This window comes from Rhineura floridana, chromosome 8, assembly GCF_030035675.1.
Source record: "Rhineura floridana isolate rRhiFlo1 chromosome 8, rRhiFlo1.hap2, whole genome shotgun sequence".
Taxonomy (NCBI): domain Eukaryota; kingdom Metazoa; phylum Chordata; class Lepidosauria; order Squamata; family Rhineuridae; genus Rhineura; species Rhineura floridana.
In genome coordinates, this window is record NC_084487.1 from 10,989,804 (window position 1) to 11,011,706 (window position 21,903).

At 42.9% G+C, this 21,903-nt stretch overlaps 1 protein-coding gene across 3 annotated transcripts in view; it reads left to right on the forward strand.

Moving 5' to 3' along the window:
- LOC133390191 (centrosomal protein of 135 kDa-like) overlaps positions 1-21,903 on the forward strand; it is a 67,019-nt gene that overhangs the window by 12,045 nt on the left and 33,071 nt on the right. For all 3 annotated transcript variants that reach the window (XM_061638256.1, XM_061638255.1, XM_061638257.1), the window contains exons 7-13: positions 5,734-5,862; positions 6,527-6,742; positions 8,581-8,646; positions 9,466-9,616; positions 18,385-18,578; positions 20,114-20,257; positions 21,053-21,196. In XM_061638256.1, the coding sequence (XP_061494240.1) occupies positions 5,734-5,862; positions 6,527-6,742; positions 8,581-8,646; positions 9,466-9,616; positions 18,385-18,578; positions 20,114-20,257; positions 21,053-21,196 (1,044 nt within the window). The remainder of the gene's footprint in view (positions 1-5,733; positions 5,863-6,526; positions 6,743-8,580; positions 8,647-9,465; positions 9,617-18,384; positions 18,579-20,113; positions 20,258-21,052; positions 21,197-21,903) is intronic.

The window sequence follows — 21,903 nt, forward strand, 5'->3', positions numbered from 1 at the left end:
ATTTAGTTTTCTTTTTTATAAAGAAATATGAGACCTCTGTATTAATTTTTTTTAAGCCTGGTTTATTTACTGCAATTAATATCTCAGGTAATTCTTGACGTGTATGGTGTAAAGATCTTGAGACAACAGCTCCTTCTAACCGGGTAGTTGAAACTTAAACATGCCTCTAGCATGAGACTATTAGTGGAAATACCCACACTTGAAATAGTCACTTGAGGCGCAGGGGACCTCAACGGTGCAGAGTGCCTTCCATCAGCTTGGGTTTGTGGCCCAACTACAACCCTATCTGGACAGGAATATCTTGGCTACAGTAACCTCTGCTCTGGTAACCTCAAGACTGGAGTATTGCAGTGCATTTTATGTGGGGTTGCCTTTAAAATTAGTTCAGAAGGTTCAGTTGGTGAAGAATGCAGCTGCCCAACTGTTGACAGGATTGAGGCAGAGAGATTATATAACACCAATTCTGTTATAACTACACCAGCTGCCTATAAGCTTCCAAGCCCAATTCAGAATGCTGGTTTTGACCTTTAAAGCTCTTTACAGTTCAGGACCTCAATATCTTCTGAATGCCTCTCCCGATAGGGACTTACCTGAGCCCCTCTGAGGAAGGTTCGGAGGGTGGTAACAAGGAAGAGGGCCTTTTCAGTTGTGACTCCCTGTTTGTGGAATGCTCTCCCCAGAGAGGTCCATCTGGCATCTTCATTGATATTTTTTTGGTGCTAGGTAAAAAATTATCTTTTTTCCCCAGGCATTTGATAGACTGAGATGGTGTTGTTTTGTTATTCTTATGCTGCCAAAGCTTTCTGTGGCTTTTATGGGGGTTGCTAGTTCTATTTTATGGTTTTTTGTTGTTATGTGCCTTCAAGTAAATCACAACCTATGGTGACCCCATGAATCAGCGACCTCCAGTAGCTCCTGTTGTAAACCACCCTGTTCAGTTCTTGCAAGTTCAGGTTGTGGCTTCCTTTATGGAATCAATCCATCTCTTGTGTGGTCTTCCTCTTTTTCTACTCCCTTCTGTTTTTCTCAGCATTATTGTCTTTTCTAGTGAATCATGTCTTCTCATTATGTGTCCAAAGTATGGTAACCTTAATTTCATCATTTTAGCTTCTAGTGATAGTTCCGGTTTAATTTGTTCTAAAACCTAATTATTTGTCTTTTTCGCAATCCATGGTATCTGCAAAGCTCTCTTCCAACACCACATTTCAAATGAGTTGATTTTTCTCTTATCCGCTTTTTTCACTGTCCAACTTAAAGAACATAAGAACATAAGAAGAGCCTGCTGGATCAGGCCAGTGGCCCATCTAGTCCAGCATCCTGTTCTCACAGTGGCCAACCAGGTGCCTGGGGGAAGCCCGCAAGCAGGACCCGAGTGCAAGAACACTCTGCCCTCCTGAGGCTTCCGGCAACTGGTTTTCAGAAGCATGCTGCCTCTGACTAGGGTGGCACAGCACAGCCATCATGGCTAGTAGCCATTGATAGCCCTGTCCTCCATGAATTTGTCTAATCTTCTTTTAAAGCCATCCAAGCTGGTGGCCATTACTGCATCTTGTGGGAGCAAATTCCATAGGTTAACTATGCGCTGAGTAAAGAAGGACTTCCTTTTGTCTGTCCTGAATCTTCCAACATTCAGCTTCTTTGAATGTCCACGAGTTCTAGTATTATAAGAGAGGGAGAAGAACTTTTCTCTATCCACTTTCTCAATGCCATGCATAATTTTATACACTTCTATCATGTCTCCTCTGACCCGCCTTTTCTCTAAACTAAAAAGCCCCAAATGCTGCAACCTTTCCTCGTAAGGGAGTCGCTCCATCCCCTTGATCATTCTGGTTGCCCTCTTCTGAACCTTTTCCAACTCTAGAATATCCTTTTTGAGATGAGGCGACCAGAACTGTACACAGTATTCCAAATGCGGCCGCACCATAGATTTATACAACGGCATTATGATATCGGCTGTTTTATTTTCAATACCTTTCCTAATTATCGCTAGCATGGAATTTGCCTTTTTCACAGCTGCCGCACACTGGGTCGACATTTTCATCGTGCTGTCCACTACAACCCCGAGGTCTCTCTCCTAGTTGGTCACCGCCAGTTCAGGCCCCATGAGCGTATATGTGAAATTCAGATTTTTTGCTCCAATATGCATAATTTTACACTTGTTTATATTGAATTGCATTTGCCATTTTTCTGCCCATTCACTCAGTTTGGAGAGGTCTTTTTGGAGCTCTTCGCAATCCCTTTTTGTTTTAACAACCCTGAACAATTTAGTGTCGTCAGCAAACTTGGCCACTTCACTGCTCACTCCTAATTCTAGGTCATTAATGAACAAGTTGAAAAGTACAGGTCCCAATACCGATCCTTGAGGGACTCCACTTTCTACAGCCCTCCATTGGGAGAACTGTCCGTTTATTCCTACTCTCTGCTTTCTGCTTCTTAACCAATTTCTTATCCACAAGAGGACCTCTCCTCTTATTCCATGACTGCTAAGCTTCCTCAGAAGCCTTTGGTGAGGTACCTTGTCAAACGCTTTTTGAAAGTCTAAGTACACTATGTCCACTGGATCACCTCTATCTATATGCTTGTTGACACTCTCAAAGAATTCTAGTAGGTTACTGAGACAGGACTTTCCCTTGCAGAAGCCATGCTGGCTCTGCTTCAGCAAGGCTTGTTCTTCTATGTGCTTAGTTAATCTAGCTTTAATAATACTTTCTACCAGTTTTCCAGGGACAGAAGTTAAGCTAACTGGCCTGTAATTTCTGGGATCCCCTCTGGATCCCTTTTTGAAGATTGGCGTTACATTTGCCACTTTCCAGTCCTCAGGCACGGAGGAGGACCCAAGGGACAAGTTACATATTTTAGTTAGCAGATCAGCAATTTCACATTTGAGTTCTTTGAGAACTCTCGGGTGGATGCCATCCGGGCCCGGTGATTTGTCAGTTTTTATATTGTCCATTAAGCTTAGAACTTCCTCTCTCATTACCACTATTTGTCTCAGTTCCTCAGAATCCCTTCCTGCAAATGTTAGTTCAGGTTCAGGGATCTGCCCTATATCTTCCACTGTGAAGACAGATGCCAAGAATTCATTTAGCTTCTCTGCAATCTCCTTATCGTTCTTTAGTACACCTTTGACTCCCTTATCATCCAAGGGTCCAGTTGTCTCCCTAGATGGTCTCCTGCTTTGAATGTATTTATAGAATTTTGTTGTTGTTGTTTTTTATGTTCTTAGCAATGTGCTCCTCAAATTCTTTTTTAGCATCCCTTATTGTCTTCTTGCATTTCTTTTGCCAGAGTTTGTGTTCTTTTTTATTTTCTTCATTTGGACAAGACTTCCATTTTCTGAAGGAAGACTTTTTGCCTCTAAGAGCTTCCTTGACTAGAAACTTTGCTTCTTTGTCATGACTGGAACACATATGCGGCCAGTCTATGTCCGGGTAGTTGAAGTCACCCATTACTCCCACATTTCCTAGTTTGGATGCTTCCTCAATTTCATATCTCATCTCAAGGTCTCCCTGAGCATTTTGATCAGGGGGACGATAGATCGTTCCCAGTATTAAGTCCCTCCTGGGGCATGGTATCACCACCCACAACGATTCTGTGGAGGAGTCTGCCTCTTTTGGGGTTTTGAGCTTGCTGGATTCAATGCCTTCTTTCACATATAGAGCGACTCCGCCACCAATACGTCCTTCCCTGTCCTTCCGATATAGTTTATATCCAGGGATAACTGTATCCCACTGGTTTTCTCCATTCCACCAGGTCTCCGTTATGCTCACTATATCAATGCTCTCCTCTAAGACCAAGCACTCCAGTTCTCCCATCTTGGTTCGCAGGCTCCTAGCATTAGCATACAGGCACTTGTAAGCAGTGTCTCTCTTCAAGTGTCTTTGGCACTTGTGGTTAGGCCTGTGGTAATTTTGCTCTTCTGAATTTATATCCTGTGCCCCTGCTCTCACAATGCCTACTTCTAGGCCTACCCCTTTTAAAATTTCATCATTTCTTTGGTTTTTATCTCAGGGGGGATAACAGAATCGTTGCGGGTGGTGATACCATGCCCCAGGAGGGACTTTCACATCTATACAGAGAAATTGGGAATACCATGGTCTGAATGATCCTGACTTTGGTGTTCAGTGATACATCTTTGCATTTAGTTCTCTCAAAGCTGCCCTCCCCAGTCCTAGCCTTCTTCTGATTTCTTGACTATTGTCTCCATTTTGGTTAATGATTGTGCCGAGGTATTGATAATCCTTGACAAGTTCAATGTCTTCATTGTCAACTTTAAAGTTACATAAATCTTCTGTTGTCATTACTTTAGTCTTGCTGTTCAGCTGTAGTCCTCCTTGTGTGCTTTCCTCTTTAACTTTCATCAGCATTTGTTTCAAATCATTACTGGTTTCTGCTGGTAGTATGGTATCATCTGTGTATCTTAAATTCTTGATATTTCTCCCTCCAATTTTCACACCTCCTTCATCGTGGTCCAATCCCACTTTCCCTGTGATATTTTCTGCACATAGATTAAACAAATAGGGTGCTAAAATACACCCCTGTCTCACACCCTTTCCGATGGGGAGCCACTCTGTTTCTCCATATTCTGTCCCTACAGTAGCCTCTTGTGCAGAGTATAGGTTGCGCACCAGGACAATCAGATGCTGTGGCACCCCCATTTCTTTTAAAGCATTCCATAGTTTTTCATGATCTATACAGTCAGAGGCTTTGCTGTAGTCTATAAAGCACAGGGTGATTTCCTTCTGAAATTCCTTGGTCCATTCCATTATTCAATGTATGTTTGCAATATGATCTCTGGTGCCTCTTCCCTTTCTAAATCCAGCTTGGACGTCTGGCTCCATATATGGTAAGAGCCTTTGTTGTAGAATCTTGAGCATTACTTTAGTTGCATGGGATATTAAGGCAATAGTATTTTATTTAAAATAATATTTTATGGTATTAAGCATTTATTTTTATGGTTTTAACATGTTGTAAGTCACTAGGAGACGTTTGGGCAACAAGTGACTAACAAGTCTAATAAATAATAATATTAATTAAGTACTTGTGTCATTTGGGCCACTGGAAACAAAATGACTAGATTGTACTTGGGTGAGGAGCAAGCGGAAGTATGGGTGTAGCATTAGAAACTACCCATTGAAACACATGTGACAAACCACTCACAAAAAATAATAGCTAGCGAATATCCATACCGGCAGTAATTACAGATGCACAACAGGTTATCTATGATTTTTTGCAGTACGGGGAAATCTGGATTAATTGTAAAAAAGAAGAAGTCCAGGCTGGCATTGTGATGATGTCATACAGACAGTGCAAAAAGCTTGTGTGCATGAGCAGCGACAATTCCACAACAAACTTCCATATGGATACACCCTAAGATGGCTTCCTAAGGAAAGACTCCCATTACATTTCATTCTCCTTACCAAATAAACTTTTATTTAATTCGTTGCTCTTTTTCCTGTGGCTTTGATGAACTTGGCAGGCCCTTAGAACACTTGAGGAACACACTGCTTGCAAGCTACCATAGCTTCTCTGGTAACACATTTACAAATGGTCAGTGCATCACATTGGGATTGATGAGGATTTCTGGTGCCAGATTTGATGGATATTTCATGAAAAGTCATAGGATCCTAGGACCATTCCCATGTTCTGTACTAAGTGCAGAAGTCCTGGGCAGGCATTCATAGCAATCACACTAAATCATTTTAAAAGAATAGTAATTTTTTCTCTCCAAAGGTTGAGCTACGAGATAGTGAGATTGAGCGTTTAGCAAAAGCACTGGATGGTGGTCGCTCTCATGATGTCATATCTCTGGAAGCCAAAAGCAGAAGTAATGAAAAAATTATTGCTCAATTAAATTTACAGGTAACATGCTTGAGCCTCTTGCAATTTGTCTTCTTAGAAATCTTTGTAAGATTGCTCAGCCCCAGATAAAGCTTTTGTGAAGTGCTACAACTACCAAATCATCTGAATAGACCCCATAACTGTGATCTACATTGTGGGTTCATTTGTAAAAGAACTGAGTTCAGAGTCCTCATTTTCTTTGTAGGATTTTCTGCAGCAGCTCTGCTGACAGATGAAACAAATTACTTTTTAAACTGAATTGTATGTCTTGGAGTTGAAGAAACTTAAAAATAGCAAGAATCTTAACTGCCCTCCTCTTGTCTGGAAGTACACATCTGTGGATTGTATCCTACATCACCTCATAAGTTAGTTTATCTCTTTCATGGTTATTGTGTCCCAGCACATTAACAAAGGAATGATAATATTGCTGAAAAGTATTAATGCTGCTCCTAAGGTTGCTTCTTCCAAATGTTTGGGAACTAAATTTTATTACTTAGAGATTCAGATAATTTTAAAGTTAGCTCCTTATCATCCGTGGATCTCAAGTATTCATTATGCTCTAAAAACATAAAATACTGCAGTTGCTAATAATGGAAGGTTCTTTGAGAACTATTTGCTAGCCTATAGTAGTGCTTCTACTGTTTTATTAACTTGAAACATTTTGTCTGGTGTGAATGTGTTTTAGGTTGAATTTCTACAGCAAACAAACAAAGAGCTTGAAATGCGCATACAAGATGTTTTGGACAGTAAGCAAAATGTTACTAGCGAAGTGGTTCATTTAAGTAATAAAAATGAAGAACTGTGCCAAGAATTGAGTGAAATAGATCATTTGGCACAACAGTTGGAAAGGCACAAAGAGATTGTGGTTGAGGCTGCAGATAAAGAAATTGGAAAGGCTAAGGTATGGGAATTCTGTCACTTGGTAGAACGTCAAGAATATGTTTCAACTCCCAATAAAAGGTTTTAGCTGTTGAATCTGCTTTTAAAAGTGCATACCTTTTCTCTTGTGTTTTAAATTTCACAAAGTATTGCGCAGAGGAGGATTTGTTCTAATGGCACTGATTAAATGCAGATATATAATTAATACAGGGTTAGGTTTTTTGTGCATGGCAGTGTTCTTATGCTTTAGTGCAGTGATGGGCCCTCCAGATGTTGTTGGACTCCACCTCCTGTCAGCAGCAGCCCTCATGGCTATTGGTCAGGGAAGATGGGAACTGGAGTCCAGTGACGTGGGGAGGGCCACAGGTTCTGCACCCTTGCATTTAATCCATAGGTTTTTAACAGGCCTCTGGATATCATAATGGAAGGAGGTCTCTTCTGTAGTTGGCTAAGGAACTCTACAAATGGGTAACAGTTTCCTAAGAAAAATATCGTCTTACCCCTTATATACCCTGTCAATCACTGTGCTCTGCAAGTGAGGACCCCTTGCAGATACCATCTCATTAGGAAATCTGTTCCGCACAACACAGGAAGTGGTCTTTTAGGGTTGTAGAACCTCTCCTTTGGAATTCAACATTGAACAGGCACTGTCTCTAGTCTTTTTGGTGCCTACTGAAGACTTTCCTCTTTCAGCAAACCTTTTAAGTAGAGACTTTATCCCAGTCTGTATCTGTATTGGAATTGCTTTTAAGGTGTTTTTAAATATTTTTAATGTATTTTTAAATGTTTTAAAGATGTTTTGATTTTAAGATTTTTTTAGAAAGATGTTTGTTTTAAATATTTTTTAAAAGATGTTTTTAGTGTTTCATCGCTGCTTGTTTGCCGCCCTGGCTACCTTCTAGGAGGAGGGTCAGAATATAACTTTAATAAATAAATAAGAATTGGTTTAAAGCAAAGCCACTCAAAGGGCCTTTGGGGATGGCAGCAAACATTCCGATACCAATACCTTCAATCCTGCCAGTTCTTATACATTGTGACTTGCTGCACATTTGCTAGAGAACTTCTCCTTGGTCTGCTGGGTCCCCTTATTCTACAGGGAGGATTTGGACATCTTTCTATAGTCTTGCTCGCATAGCTCCTCTACTGGTCATTTGACATCCCTGTTGCCACCAGACGCTTCTGTTGTCATTCAACTCCTCCCCAATTCCATCAAACTCCTGCTGCACTCCAGGTCTCTTTATCCCAAAGAGGCTTCAAGATATATTTACAGTAACTTCCAGGTTTCTCCACCATGTGGCCACTGCCCCTTATATCCCCATCTGACAAGTATACAGAAGTGATGGTAGTTCAATTGCAAAACTGTTTTTTTTTGCGCTACAATTTGTAGGAATAATGCAAACAGCATTTACATAGCATTTTCAAACATTCAATGCACTTTACGTATATTGTTTTGTTGTAATCTTTATGACAGCCGTGTAAGATAGGTCAGATTCTCCCATATTAGAGATGGATCCTGAGACTGGCATGCATGCATCCATCTACAGAGTTCAGGCAGAGGCTAAGTTTCTACCCAGACCTTCCTGATTTTGTAACTCAATCTTATTCTCACTCTGCTACACCAGCTCATTTTTGATGCACATAAATCTACATGATATTCCAGATAGCTTGATATTTTCTTGCTCTTTTTCTGTAAATTATGTGAATGAAAGTTTTAGATATAGTGGATCTTAGAAGTTATTTAATACTTAATATCTTTCACATTTAAATAGACATGTGATCTTGGAAATGTAACAGAGAAAAAAGTACTTGTGGCATATTTATAAAGACAATGTTTTTTAAACATTTTATTATGATTTATAGGAAGAGATTAAAAAAAAATACAGTGAAATCCAGGATCGTGAAGAAATTATAGTGAGGCTTAAATCAGTAAGTTACACTGCCTTTTAAACTGAATTAAGTTAACCCAATGCATTTTTAATATGCTGATATTTAGCCTTGAATATAATGTTTGTGCTAAAGACAGCTGTTAGCAGCACAAGAAAGGAAAGCATTAGTAGTAGTAGTAGTAGTAGTAGTAGTAGTAGTAGTATCTTTTATAGTAGCGCTTTTATAGTAGTACTAGTAGTACTTTTATAGTAGTTTTTATAGTTCTTGACAGACACAGTTGATAATCCACAAGTTCTAGAGAAAAAGATAATAACTGATAACCTTCATTAGACTTGTCTTGGTAGAACAGTATGCTAGCTTTCAGATTAGATTGAACTCCACAGAAAATAGAACAGAAAGCTATAGTGAAAGCCACTAAGCATTTTAAGTCACATGATTTCAATTGGAGACAAGTAGATTTTGAGAAAGTAGTTCTTTCTCCTTCCTAATCCTAGATTTAAAAAATAATAATAATACATGATTTAGACTTTCCCATTACTGTAGACCAGTGGTTCTCAAACTTTTTTTCTCCATGGACCATTTGAAATTTGCTGAAGGTCTTCATGGACCACTGAATGATTTTTTGCCTTTTGTAGCAATTGTAATGTGTATGATTTTTAATTGTACTTTTACAAACTTTTGCAAACAGGCTGCAGACTACCTGAACCAAACTTACAGCCCACCAGCAGTCTTCAGATCATAGTTTGGCAGCCCCTGCTGTTGACAATATTTCACTGTGCTGTGTTTAGATTTATGCATCATGTATAAGTGGAAATAATTATGACAAATATTGTAAATTTTGAAAAATTGTTATTTTAGGAGCTATCTTCATGTCGTAGAGAAAAAGACAAGCTAACTGAAGAACTCTTTGGAAAAACAGAGGAAAAACAAAATCTTGAGGTGCTTTTAAACCAGGTTCAACTAGAGAACCACAGACTTGGTAAAAAAGTTGAAAACCTTGAAATAATAGGTATGTGTTTTAAGGGATCCAGTGGATCATGTTCTTAGATCCCCACCCCCAAGACAAAATAGCCCTGAGATCCCCAGTGTAGTGCCTGCAGGTGATAAAGCATCTACTGAGATGTTCCTTGGGCCCCCCACAGCTTGCTGCATTGAGTCGCTTAGAACCTCATCCACGAATAGTGTGGCCCAACTGGAAGGCTGTTCATGCAGCCTTAACCAGCCAAAAACAATGGGAAGAGCAAAGTCTTGATGCCCACAAGTGATGGGGAATGCACTGTGTTCTGCTCTTTATACAAGGTAGTTGTCTTAAGTACTGGGAAGAAGCCCCATTAAACACAAATAGACTTTTGAAGTAGACATGCATACCATCGTACTGTACGTTAACTATATAGCCTTGTCATCAGCTCCTGCATAGTAGGAGACATGCCTAAGTCTCTTTTCAAAGTTTTCATATTTTCCATATGAGGCCGGCCATCACTGCGGGTATTAGCTCCACCTATCGTGCGAAGGCAAGAATGTTTTTGAAGTCAAGACTAGGGGTGTCAAGCCCCTCCCACTCTCCAGTTCATTCTTGCCTTCGTACGAACAAGATTGAGATTTCTATAGCGTAGCATTTAGCTAAGTCTTTTGTGTTTGTTTGTGTATTTGTTTGACAGGGTGTGGAGGTATTGTTACTTGTGTGTCTCCCAAGTGCTTTCCTTCCCTCTGTCTTGTGTTTAACCCTGTTTGCTCAATTCCTGGGAAATTTCCTTGGGGGGGTTCTCCCTTGCCCGGGCCGTTTATTTCCCCTGTTTGCCTGACGGCTCTTAGAGAGACCGTGGCTGCGGTTCTCCACGTTTTTGGCCATTTGAGTTATTTTCTCCCCGGGTTCCGCCGCATCCCTCGGGAGTCTGCGGCTGCGACTCTACTATAGCGGCTTTTCTCCGTTGGGGTGCCTCTAGCCCCACTCCGTGGCACCCTTAGAGAGACCGCGGCTGCGGTTCTCTCTATTCTCAGGCGGGAGCTTGTGGCTGCGGCTCCCTGCGTTATCCCGCCACCTGTTTTGAGCCTTCTTGACCCACATTTTTGGCTGCTTGAGTTAATACCTTCCTGGGTTCTGCCGCGCTCCTTGGGAGGCTGCGGCTGCGGCTCTCCTATAGCGGCTTTTATCCTTGGGCTGAGCCTCGCTCCGTGGCTTTAAATTTCCCGCCGCGAAGAGCTCTGCAGTCAGTGGCTGCGGCTGCTTTCCTACTGCTGCCTTAGCCGCTACAACATTTTCCTGGCCGTCCCCTGCTGGGGTTTTCAGAGCCGCGATTGCGTTTATCGACCCCGCGGCTGCTGCACGCATGTGCTGGGCAGCCCCTCCCCCAGTTCGCTGGTACAAGTCCGCCATTGCTCCTTCTTCATCTCCGCCATTTTTTGATCATATTTTCCCACTCTTTTTACGGGCGCCATTTTGTTTGTTCCTTTTTTCCCGCCTTTTCCGTCACCCTCTCCTGTACTAACCAAGGGGGATCTGCCTTGCAAGGGCTCCCTGTATGTGTGTTGCAGATAGGACCCTATAGCTATACAAGGGTTTCTTTACCACACAACTGCTGCTGCTGCTCATTGCAACTGTTTGCTCTACAACTACTTGAACCCATACTTCTGTGGCTGTATCGTCAAGGCTGTGGATCTGATCTAAGTTGCTGGACTGTACATTCTGCCCCATTCGTGGCCGTGCGCTGAGGCTGTTTATTCTGTGCACAAGCTCTTGGACTATACATTCTGCCCCCTCTGTGGCCGTGTACCAAGCCTGAAGTCTAGTCTGCATTATATTGACGCTGTTACCATCGTACATTCTGCCCCCTCTGTGGCCGTGTACTTAGCCATCTGCCAGTGCATTCTACCCCCTCTGTGGTCGTGTACTGCGCCTGTTCGGGTCTCTACATTCTGCCCCCGCTGCGGCCGTGTACTGCGCCCATAGTGAATATAAGATGGCGGAACAGCCAGACATGTCTCAGACAGCCAAGCCACAACCATCTAAGGCAACTAAGACTAAGCATGCCAAAGCACTCGCTAAGACTAAACATCTTTCCAGCCACAGCAAACCCAAGCGTCCACGCTATGCTTCTGTTCCGACCCCCACCACAGTAGTCCAGGAACAGCTAACGGATATCTTTCATTCCCGTGCTGCTGCTTCTGATGAGGAGGACTTTGCTGGCTTTCCTACTCAGCCAACACTTGACCAGCCTCCTCCCATATTGCCACCCAGGGCTTATCCTATGTCACAGCCCACTGAGCCACCTACTCAGGCACAACCATCTGCTTCAACGGGGCTGCAGCTGTCTCATGAGTTTCTTTCACAACTTCAGGGCATGCTGTCATTTTTTACTCAAATGCAGTCACCACCACAAGTTCCCGCCATACCTCATCACACTATGGACCAATATGTAGGTCATGAGGCAAATCCTTCCTGCTCCCCAAATCCTTTTGACGTAGCTGGAGGCAGATGTATTGATGACACTTCATATGGGGAGGAGTCACCCTTTGCTGATCATGCTGAAGGAGACGAATGGAGTGACTCTTCGGAACATGAGGAGGATACATCGTATCGCTTGTTTAATGCCTCAGATTATCAACCTCTAGCTCGCAGGGTAGTTAACACCCTTGGTCTCCAAGCTGCGTCCCTAACAGCTGCCGCTCCAGCTATTAAAGGAGCCAGGGTTCTCAAATCCCCTGCACCTACTGAGCATTACATCCCAGTGCCGGATCCCATCGCTAAACTGGCCACCGAAGAATGGTCTCATCCATTACAAACTCGCCGCTTCAAGAACCTGGCTGACAAACTTTATGCTCTAGCTCCTGACTTTGCCACCAAGCTGGCCGTTCCCGGCATAGATGAGCCGATCGCTAGCCTAGTTTCGCGATCTCTTTTGCCTAGGGAAGGAGAATCCCAACTAAAGGATGCTACTGAGCGAAGATTAGACTTCACTCTCCGCAAAAATCATGAGGCCACTGCTTTCTCCATGCGAGCCTCCGCATCAGCTTCCGTCTTCTCCAGGGCAGCAATGATGTGGCTGGATGATCTTCTAGAGGACCCTAACCCTGATCCTGCTTCTCTCAGAAGGTCACTGATAAAGTTGCGCAAGACAGTGGCGTTTGTAGCTGATGCCACTTTGGATGCCACTCAACTGGGGGCACGAGCCATGACGGCTCAGATAGTCGCTTGACGGACCCTCTGGCTTCGCCACTGGCAAGCTGACTCTACAGCCAGAGTGAATCTCTCCAGGGCACCTTACTCCGGATCTTTGCTCTTCAGCGAGGAAGCTATAAAGGCAGTGCTGGTTGATCCCAAAGACGCTCACAAACCGGTTTTGGCCACTGTCAAGAACATCGATCATAGGCCTTTCAGGCGATTTCCCTCCTTCCACACTAACCAGCCCTTTCGAGGAAAGCGGCCAGGAGGACAAGGCCGCGACTTCCGATCCTGTGACTCCAGTCCCTTCAGGGGAACCTGGAACCAACGTTTCCAGGGCAGAGGTCAGTACCAAGGGCGCAGAGGTACCTCATCGTCCTCATATAAGGGAGGGTCTCGCCAGCGCAAACAGTACTAATGCACTACCTGTTGGTGGCAGACTGCTTATGTTTGGAGGCCAGTGGCTGCGTCTGACTAAGGTCGCCTGGATCAGGGACCTGTTTTCTTCTGGCTATGCAATAGAGTTTTGGGCGACCCCACCAGACAAATTTCATCTATCCCCTTGCCCCAGGGTGCCGACCAGGCACAGCATCATGCAGACAGCTATACATCACCTCTTGGACATAGCGGCGATAGAGCCAGTCCCTACAACAGAGAGGTCGGAAGGGGTGTACTCCCTCCTATTTGCTGTGCCCAAACAAGATTTGTCATGGAGGGCGGTATTGGACCTCAAGTTCGTCAACCGTTTTGTAACATACCGCAGATTCAAAATGGAATCCCTCCACTCCATTACTGAAAGCCTGCAAGAAGGAGACTTCCTGGTTTCTATCGACCTAAAGGAAGCGTATCTCCATGTGCCCATTTGCATAGCCCACAGAAAGTTTCTTCGGTTTGCTTTTGGCCCCCAGCACTTTCAATATAGAGCGATGCCATTCGGCCTCTCCTCTGCTCCGCGAGTATTTACCAAGGTGCTTCTCACCTTAGTGGCTTACCTCCGGATTCAAGGGGTCCATCTCTACCCATATCTGGACGATATTTTAATACGGGCAAGCTCTGAGGAGCTAGCTCATCGTCATTTAACGCTCACCCTCAATGTTTTGCAGGCCTACGGCTGGCTTGTCAACTTCGACAAAAGCCATCTTCAACCGACCCAATGCCTACTACATCTAGGGGCGATGTTGGACACCCTGCAGGCGATGGTGTTTCTGTCTCCAGATCGCATAACTGCCATCACAAACATTGCGAGGTCCTTGATGCAACAAACAACTGCAGACGTCATGCTTCTAGCCAGGGCGCTCGGAATGTTCATCTCTACCATCCATATTGTGCCATGGGCTCGAGCCCACTCTCGCCACCTTCAGTGGGCTCTGTTGCCTTTTCAACAGGACATTGCCAACTCCAATCATTGCACAGTTCCTCTGAGCCCCGCACTGCACATCTCATTCCGCTGGTGGACGAGGGTCCAACATCTTTCCAGGGGCACTCCGTTCAGAGAACCTCGCAGGACTGTTGTAACTACGGATGCCAGTCTCATCGGCTGGGGAGCACACTGCAACTCCCAGTACGTTCAGGGGGTTTGGTCCGCAGCAGAGCAGACTCAGAGCATCAATTGGCTGGAGCTCAAGGCGGTCCACTTAGCTCTACTTCATTTTCAGTCTCTGTTCCCTTTGGACCATGTCCTCATTCCAACGGACAACACGTGTGTAAAATCACATTTGAACAGACGGGGGCACCAGGTCCCGTCCTCTGCAGGACCTAGCTTCCCTCATCTTTGTCTGGGCAGAACAACATCTACAATCCCTAAAAGCAGAGCATCTCAGAGGAATTTGGAATGTGACAGCAGACTGGCTCAGCAGACAACAGGTCTTTCCGGGAGAATGGAAACTTCATCCGACCATTTTCCATCGTCTCCAGCGTCGGTTCGGCGTCTTTTTAATCGACCTGTTTGCTTCCAGTCGCAATTACCAGCTTCCCAGGTACGTTGCCCGATACCTGGACACAACAGCGGAAGCAGTGGATGCTCTGTCAATATCGTGGCCAGACGGTCTTTTGTACGCCTTCCCTCCAATACCGCTGTTAGCCAAAACCTTGCGGAAGGCGCGGAGCGAGAGGGCACAGTTGGTTCCGATAGCACCATATTGGCCACGTCGACCATGGTTCTCGGATCTTCTTGCAATGTCGGTGATGGATCCTTGGACACTTCCAGTCAGGCCAGATCTTCTATCACAGGGTCCAGTATGGCATCAGGACCCCACTTGGCTAAATCTGACAGCGTGGCTTTTGAACGGGGACATTTGAGGTCGGCTGGCCTGTCTGACGCTGTTATTGATATTATCTTAGCCTCGAGACGACCATCTACCACCCGTATTTATCAACATACTTGGGTGGCTTTCTCCAAGTGGTGCCAATCTCACCACTGCGATCCATCCCAGGCCACTATGCATCAGGTGCTGCAATATCTCCATAGCGGCTTTATGATGGGACTCAGACCCAACACTCTATGTCGCCATGCGTCCACTCTGTCGTCCATTCTTTCAGTGTCCTCCACTGGTGCCCCTATTTCCTCACATCTGTTCATTAAATGCTTCCTCAGAGGCACTGCTTTACGTTCACCGGCTGTAGTCCACCGTTTTCCCTCCTGGAGTCTGTCCAAGGTCCTACAAGCTTTACAGCACCCTCCATTTGAACCCCTTAGGACTGTGCCTTTACGTCTACTGTACTTCAAGGTCTTGTTCCTGGTCACCATCACTTCTGCCAGACGAGTTTCGGAACTGGGTGCATTGTCTTCTGCCCGCCATCTCTGTGTCTTTCACAAGGACTCTGTTGTGCTGAAAACTGATCCTTCCTTCCAACACAAGGTCAATTCAGTTTTCCATTGCAATCAGGACATTGTACTCCCTTCATTTTGCCCGAACCCTACTCATCCTCTAGAGAAGGCTTGGCATTCGTTGGATGTTCGGAGGGCTCTCAAGACTTACCTGTCTAGGACCCAGGAGATTCGACGAACGGAGTCTCTGTTTGTATCCTTTCATCCAAGGTCCATGGGGTATAAAGTAACTAATTCTACATTATCCCGCTGGTTGCGAGCCTGTATTGCTTTAGCTTATGAAGCTCTTCAGCTTCCAGTTCCTGATAGTATTACAGCTCATTCCACCAGGTCAGCGGCTACTTCTGCTGCCTTTGCTACCAACGCTGCTGTTGCTGATATTTGCAGAGCAGCTGTTTGGTCTACCCCACACTCGTTTATAAGGCATTATAAAATAGATCGTTATGCCTCTGCCGATGCTTCTTTTGGCAGACGAGTGTTGCAACAGGTTCTTAATGACAATTAGCATGTGGGTGATCCCTCCCTATTATGGGCTGCTTTGGTACATCCCGCAGTGATGGCCAGCCTCATATGGAAAATGGACCATTGGTCTCACCTGAAGGGTGATTTTCATATGAGGACGGCCATCACGACCCTCCCAGTTGGAGGATGTATAGATTTTTTACTAAACCGTTATAGATTACAGTTACGCTATTGCATTTAAAGTTACTAGTGAAGTCAAGACTGTTAGTTCTGTTATATCGCTATGTTAGAGTCATGTTATTATGCATGATATTTTCCTGCTGGCAGGCCTGTTTGCCCTGTTCTTGTATTTTTAGATATTTCTCTATAGACTCGCTGCGAATGAACTGGAGAGTGGGAGGGGCTTGACACCCCTAGTCTTGACTTCAAAAACATTCTTGCCTTCGCACGATAGGTGGAGCTAATACCCGCAGTGATGGCCGTCCTCATATGAAAATCACCCTTCAGGTGAGACCAATGGTCCATTTTGCGTTTGCCATATGAGGAGGGGTTTCTTTATCATCCGCCTGCACTTATTGTATAGTAGTATTATCACAAAATAACTTTTAGGGACTACCTGATCTCGGAAAAATCCACCACTGAAAAGATGCATCCTGCTTGCTAAGCCAAAAAGGAAGGGCAAACTACTGAGATTCCAAGGACTCCTAGACTGAAACAGGAAAAGTGTACTAAAGGGAAGGGGCAAACAGAAGCCCAGGTGTCCAAAGTACTCACTTATCAATTACAGCTCTGACTTCAATCATTTGCTAAAGACACTGACAGGTTGGGGCAGCTATTCTGGCTTATTTCACAGAAGGTGCTTAGAAGGGTACTTGCACATTTTGCTTTCTAACTTTCTTTCTGGAAGGGCTAGATACTTTTTATTTTAAATAGAAGCTCAAGAGTCTGGGAGCCCTGCTAGGATGGCGACCTGCGTCAGATAGGGTAAACACTGTTTCCTTGCTATTTTCAGCTCTAAAATTGTCAGGATCTATCCCCAGATAGTAATTTTTAAAACAAATTCCTCCCTTAGTTCATCTTCTCTCAGGGATGTAGTCCTGTCAGCCTTTGTAGATAGTGTCTGCTGAGATTTTCATTGTGTTTTGGCTTTTGTGCACTTCTTCTATCAGCCTTAACAGAATGTATATAGTTCTGTCAGTCTTCCCAGTATTACTTGTCTTCTAGATCCTTTAGCATCCTGATAGGTTGCCTCTGAATCCTTTCAGTTTAAGTGCACTCCTTGAACTGTGGTGTCAGTAACCTAAATAGTACCCTAATACTGCTCAGTTGAACTGTATTATTTTCCAAACCATCAAAGAAAAGTTTCTATTTTTCCCCACAGCATCCTGTGATCAGTCTGATAGCAGCTACTGCCTCTCTAGTTGGTTATTACCTGTCTGTGCATTTTGCTATTCCTGCTAATTATTATTATTATAAGAATTTATTACCTGCCCTTCACCCAAAGGTCCCAGGGCGGGTTACATCAGTTTTAAAACATATCATTAAAAACATTAGAAACAGTTAAAAACAACCTGAACAACATCACAGGGAAAAACGTGGGTCCTAAAAATATATATCTTGGGTGTCGATGGTCAGGATAAAGAGGTGTGTCTTCAGCGTTCACTGAACGTTGTATAATGAAGTTGCCAGGCGCACCTTGATGGGGAGGGAGTTCCACAGCTTAGGGGCTGCCACAGAGAATGCCCTCTTGGGCCACCATCTCCAAACTTCTGAGGGTGGCGGAACTACTAAAAGGGCCCTCATTAGGGATGGGGTTCAATGCCTAGTTCCAATCAGCTTGGATTCCAAGTCTGGCTTTCGTTCTCAATCTGCCCTTTTTTGTTCCCATTTGCTTTTGCAATTGCCAATCTGCTGGTTTTTTAAGTGAAAAAAAATAACATAATTTTTAACTAAAATGCTTATGATGTCCCATGTCTTTTGTTTTATTTGGTTTTTAATTGTATGATCATATTGTTGTAACTTGCCCAGGGACCTTATGGTGAAGAGCAGGTAAGAAATCTTATAAATGTATAAATATGTGATGAATTATCACCCCTAATAAAATATCCCAGCTATTCTTGATCATTGGCAAACCCAGAATCTGTGTCTGCACTCAAGCATTCAAATCTTAACTGCTTTTTCTGTCCTTTTGAGTGATTTTAAATGGAAGTAAAAAACTTGCAAAGGGGGTTGATCTTGACAGCCTTCATAATTTGAATGTGCTTAAACTATGGACTACGTCTAGTATATGGTAACTTTCTTCTTGCTTGCTGGTTATATTCTCATGCAGATCGGGAGCTTGTTATAGAACTAGAAAGAATGAGATTGGAAGGTGGTATAGCACTTGGAGACAAATCACCTTCTCGTCTAGATGCATTTGTGAAGACTATAGAAGAAGATAGGGACTACTATAAGCGAGAATTAGAGTGTCTCCAGAAAATAGTTAAAAGAAGATCTAGCCCATTACGCAAGTCTCCAGAAAAGGTAATGGCCTTCTTTGTTAAATATATTATATTTTCATATTCTCGTATAGTGTCCAGGAACTTTTTTCATAAGGTGCCATAGTGTACAACTGCACACTACAATACCGATGTGGCTGCCAGTAACCCCTAGACTTGTAGTAGGGATGAGGCAGTCCTCAATAAGTCTCATTGGCTGAATTCGTACTGTTTTAATGAAGGAAAATTAATGTTTTCCAGCACAAGTGTGAGGTTTAATCCTTTTGGGCCAGTGGAGTCGCTGTGGACTGTTGCAGCTGTTCAGAATATTTGTAAAACTTTTTAGCAAACCTGAACTGCTTCATATTCCACGTACTCTTCAGAGAACATGGGGTCTTGTCCTATTGTGTTTAATGTCTTCCCCCAACCCCCACTTTTAAATTAAAAAAAGTTTGACTTAATAAGTTAGCAGGGGTCCAGTTTACGCCTATTAATGTGGAAGTGAAACTACCAAACACCTAAGCTAATTGGGACCAATTCTGTTCTGAGCAATTTTTCAAAATATGGTATAGAAAATAGCTTATAGCTTTGTCTATATCCTAAATGCTGGTTTTTCCTGTTTAAACCATGAAGAGCGCTGGAATATATTTTTTCTGTTTTGTAATATTTCCCCCTGTACTTTCTTCTATGTACCACCCAATAATAATAATAATTACACAGCCATTGGTCCCATAGTTTAAACTTGCAACAGTAATTTCCTATTTGTATTGTAGTGTTCTTTGGGGTGAAAACCCCAATTAAGAATATATATTGGAGCCCTTCTATTATTTAATATGAGTCCAAATTTCACATAGGCATTTTTGGTTTCTCTTACTTTCCCTTCTCTTTTAGCCTCCAGGGATTCCTGATAGTCTAGTGAAAAAATTAAGTAAACATTGTGGGGCTGAACATGTACCAATAATTTGCTGCTGTTGTTTTTGTTAAAATATATTTTTGAACGTGATACCAATAAAATGTATTTTATGTTAAACTTGAATTATTTTGAAATCAATTTTATTTCCAGCTAGGACTTTTAATAGCAATTTGATACTATCCAAAGAATGAAATGTAAGGGTTAAATATGAGGCAGTATGATGATACTGGTATCCTGTACATATTTACATGCATTCAAACTTCTAATACACTTCTGTGGCCCTGGCCCTCCCCTCTCCTTGCTTGGCTGAGTAGGAGGAAACTGGAAGCTTTTTCTTGTTTCAGATTAGCTTCAGCCAAAGGAGGAGAGGGGGCAGAGCAAAAGCCGAAAGCTCACGTGGTCTCACTCTTGTAATACCAAATGAAGACTGGAATTCATCAGAATGTGGCTATCACCTGGGATGAAGTCATATCATCAGGCATACATGTGGTAATGACTTCAGCAGAGTTGAAGCAAGAATGACATGGCCCAGGATTTCAGCCTTAATTATTTGCATCTGTAACATCTGTCAGTTGCTAGTACAATAACAATTACTGTGTCAAGTAACTAAGAATATGTTGATACATATTATACACACACACATATAATTTTCATCTTTTGTTTGACAGAATGATGACCTAAGATTGGTTACCAGAGAAAGAGATGAGCTGCAATCTATGCTAGATAGATTTGAAAAACACATGATAGAAATTCAATCTAATGTCAAGTTGTTAACTGCAGAAAGAGATAAACTAAGTATTCTTTATGAACAGGTAAGTACATAAGGCTTGATCTGAATTAACAAGTGGGATTGCTGAGTCAGATTATAACATGTATAATGTATTGGATTTTGGTATATATTGGAGCAGAGTGCAGAAATAGTCTAGTAAGACTGGCAGTTGAAAGAATAAAGAAACTTAAGATTTATTACTACTGGGAAATCAAGCCATTCTGATTACAGACATACATGTGGCATTAAAGAGTCATGAGGCTAGCGCTCACACACACTATCTAACAAAAAGAAAGAAGGAAGGAAAGCCTGAAAAAAATCAGCAAGTGGTTATTTTAAAGAAGGAATCAGCAAAGGAAGAATAGCTTGCCTTTCTGTCTATCACCCCCACTGGTTCTGGTTACTTGTTACAAGTGTTGATGCTTTACTCCCAACATAATGAAGCTGAAATTGCAGGCACAAGACAGAGCAATTGATAATCATAAAGTTGTTGCAGAGCCAGGCTTAAAAATGAAAACAACAGGAGGAGAAATAAATTCAGGCAAAAAGCACCAAATCGATTACTGCTGCTGGGATAATGTTCTAGTCTGCATCAGATGCACAGCTGTCATTGAACTGGGTAAGAATGGCCTCAGGTTTGGCAGGTGGCATGGCAGAACATGTAAATGCTGAATCGGATCCCTCATATATTTGGCAGAGTTTTATTCTCCATCTTTTCTCTTTATTTTTTCACCCACCCTCTTACTCTTTTATTTCCTCCATTCTCTCATATCTTGCACATATATATATTCATTTTATTAGTACTGGCTTCAAAAATGTTAATTTTGTACTTTTAAAGTCTCAAGATGAGCTAACCCATCTACGGAGAGAAACAAAAACCCGTTTCCTGACCCAGAGTCATGCAGAAGAGGAGAGAAACATTGCATTGTCTGATTTCAGAAGAGTGGTGGCTGAGAAAGAAGGACTAAGAGAGAAATTAAAGGTTGCCATTTTACATACGCTATTGTAGTGTTTCAGTCTTATGGTAACTGTGGGCTACTCCCATGGATTGTAAGCAAGACAGTCAACGCTTCCAATCATAATCATTCCAACATTTCTAAGTCACATTTTGGAGCTTCAGCAGTTTGCAAAAAAACTGCTGTAGCTGAAATCCATAAGCTGCTATCTTAACATAACATTTCTGTAGTTGTTAATATGTGAAATCCACGAGAGCTGCTGTGGGACTAGCAGTAGAGTCATCAGGAGCAGAGGACAGGCTTCAACAACTGGCCCTTGGCCCCTCTGCCCCCAAGGAATTTTTATTTATTTATAAAAATATTTATATACTGCTCATTCTTAACTTGATGCCACAATTGTTGTGAATCTTGGGGAGATTATTAGACCACCATCAGAATTTGTGGGATCTGTTTCAGTTACCGCAGCCTGAGGAAGTGGACAGGACACTTTCAGGGATTAAGCCAACCACATTTTCTCTACCCTTGCCCATTATGGCTGATAAAATCTAACAGGGTGGTCCAGGGAGTGGTTAATGCCTCATTGTAGGAGGGAGTGATACCCATTTGCTTGAAAGAGGCAGTGGTGCGTCCCCTCCTAAAGAGAACTCCCTGAACCCTGAAGTATTAAAATCATATCATCCAGTTGCAAATGTTCTCTTCCAGTAGATTGCTATATCTTGTAGTGTCTTGGGGA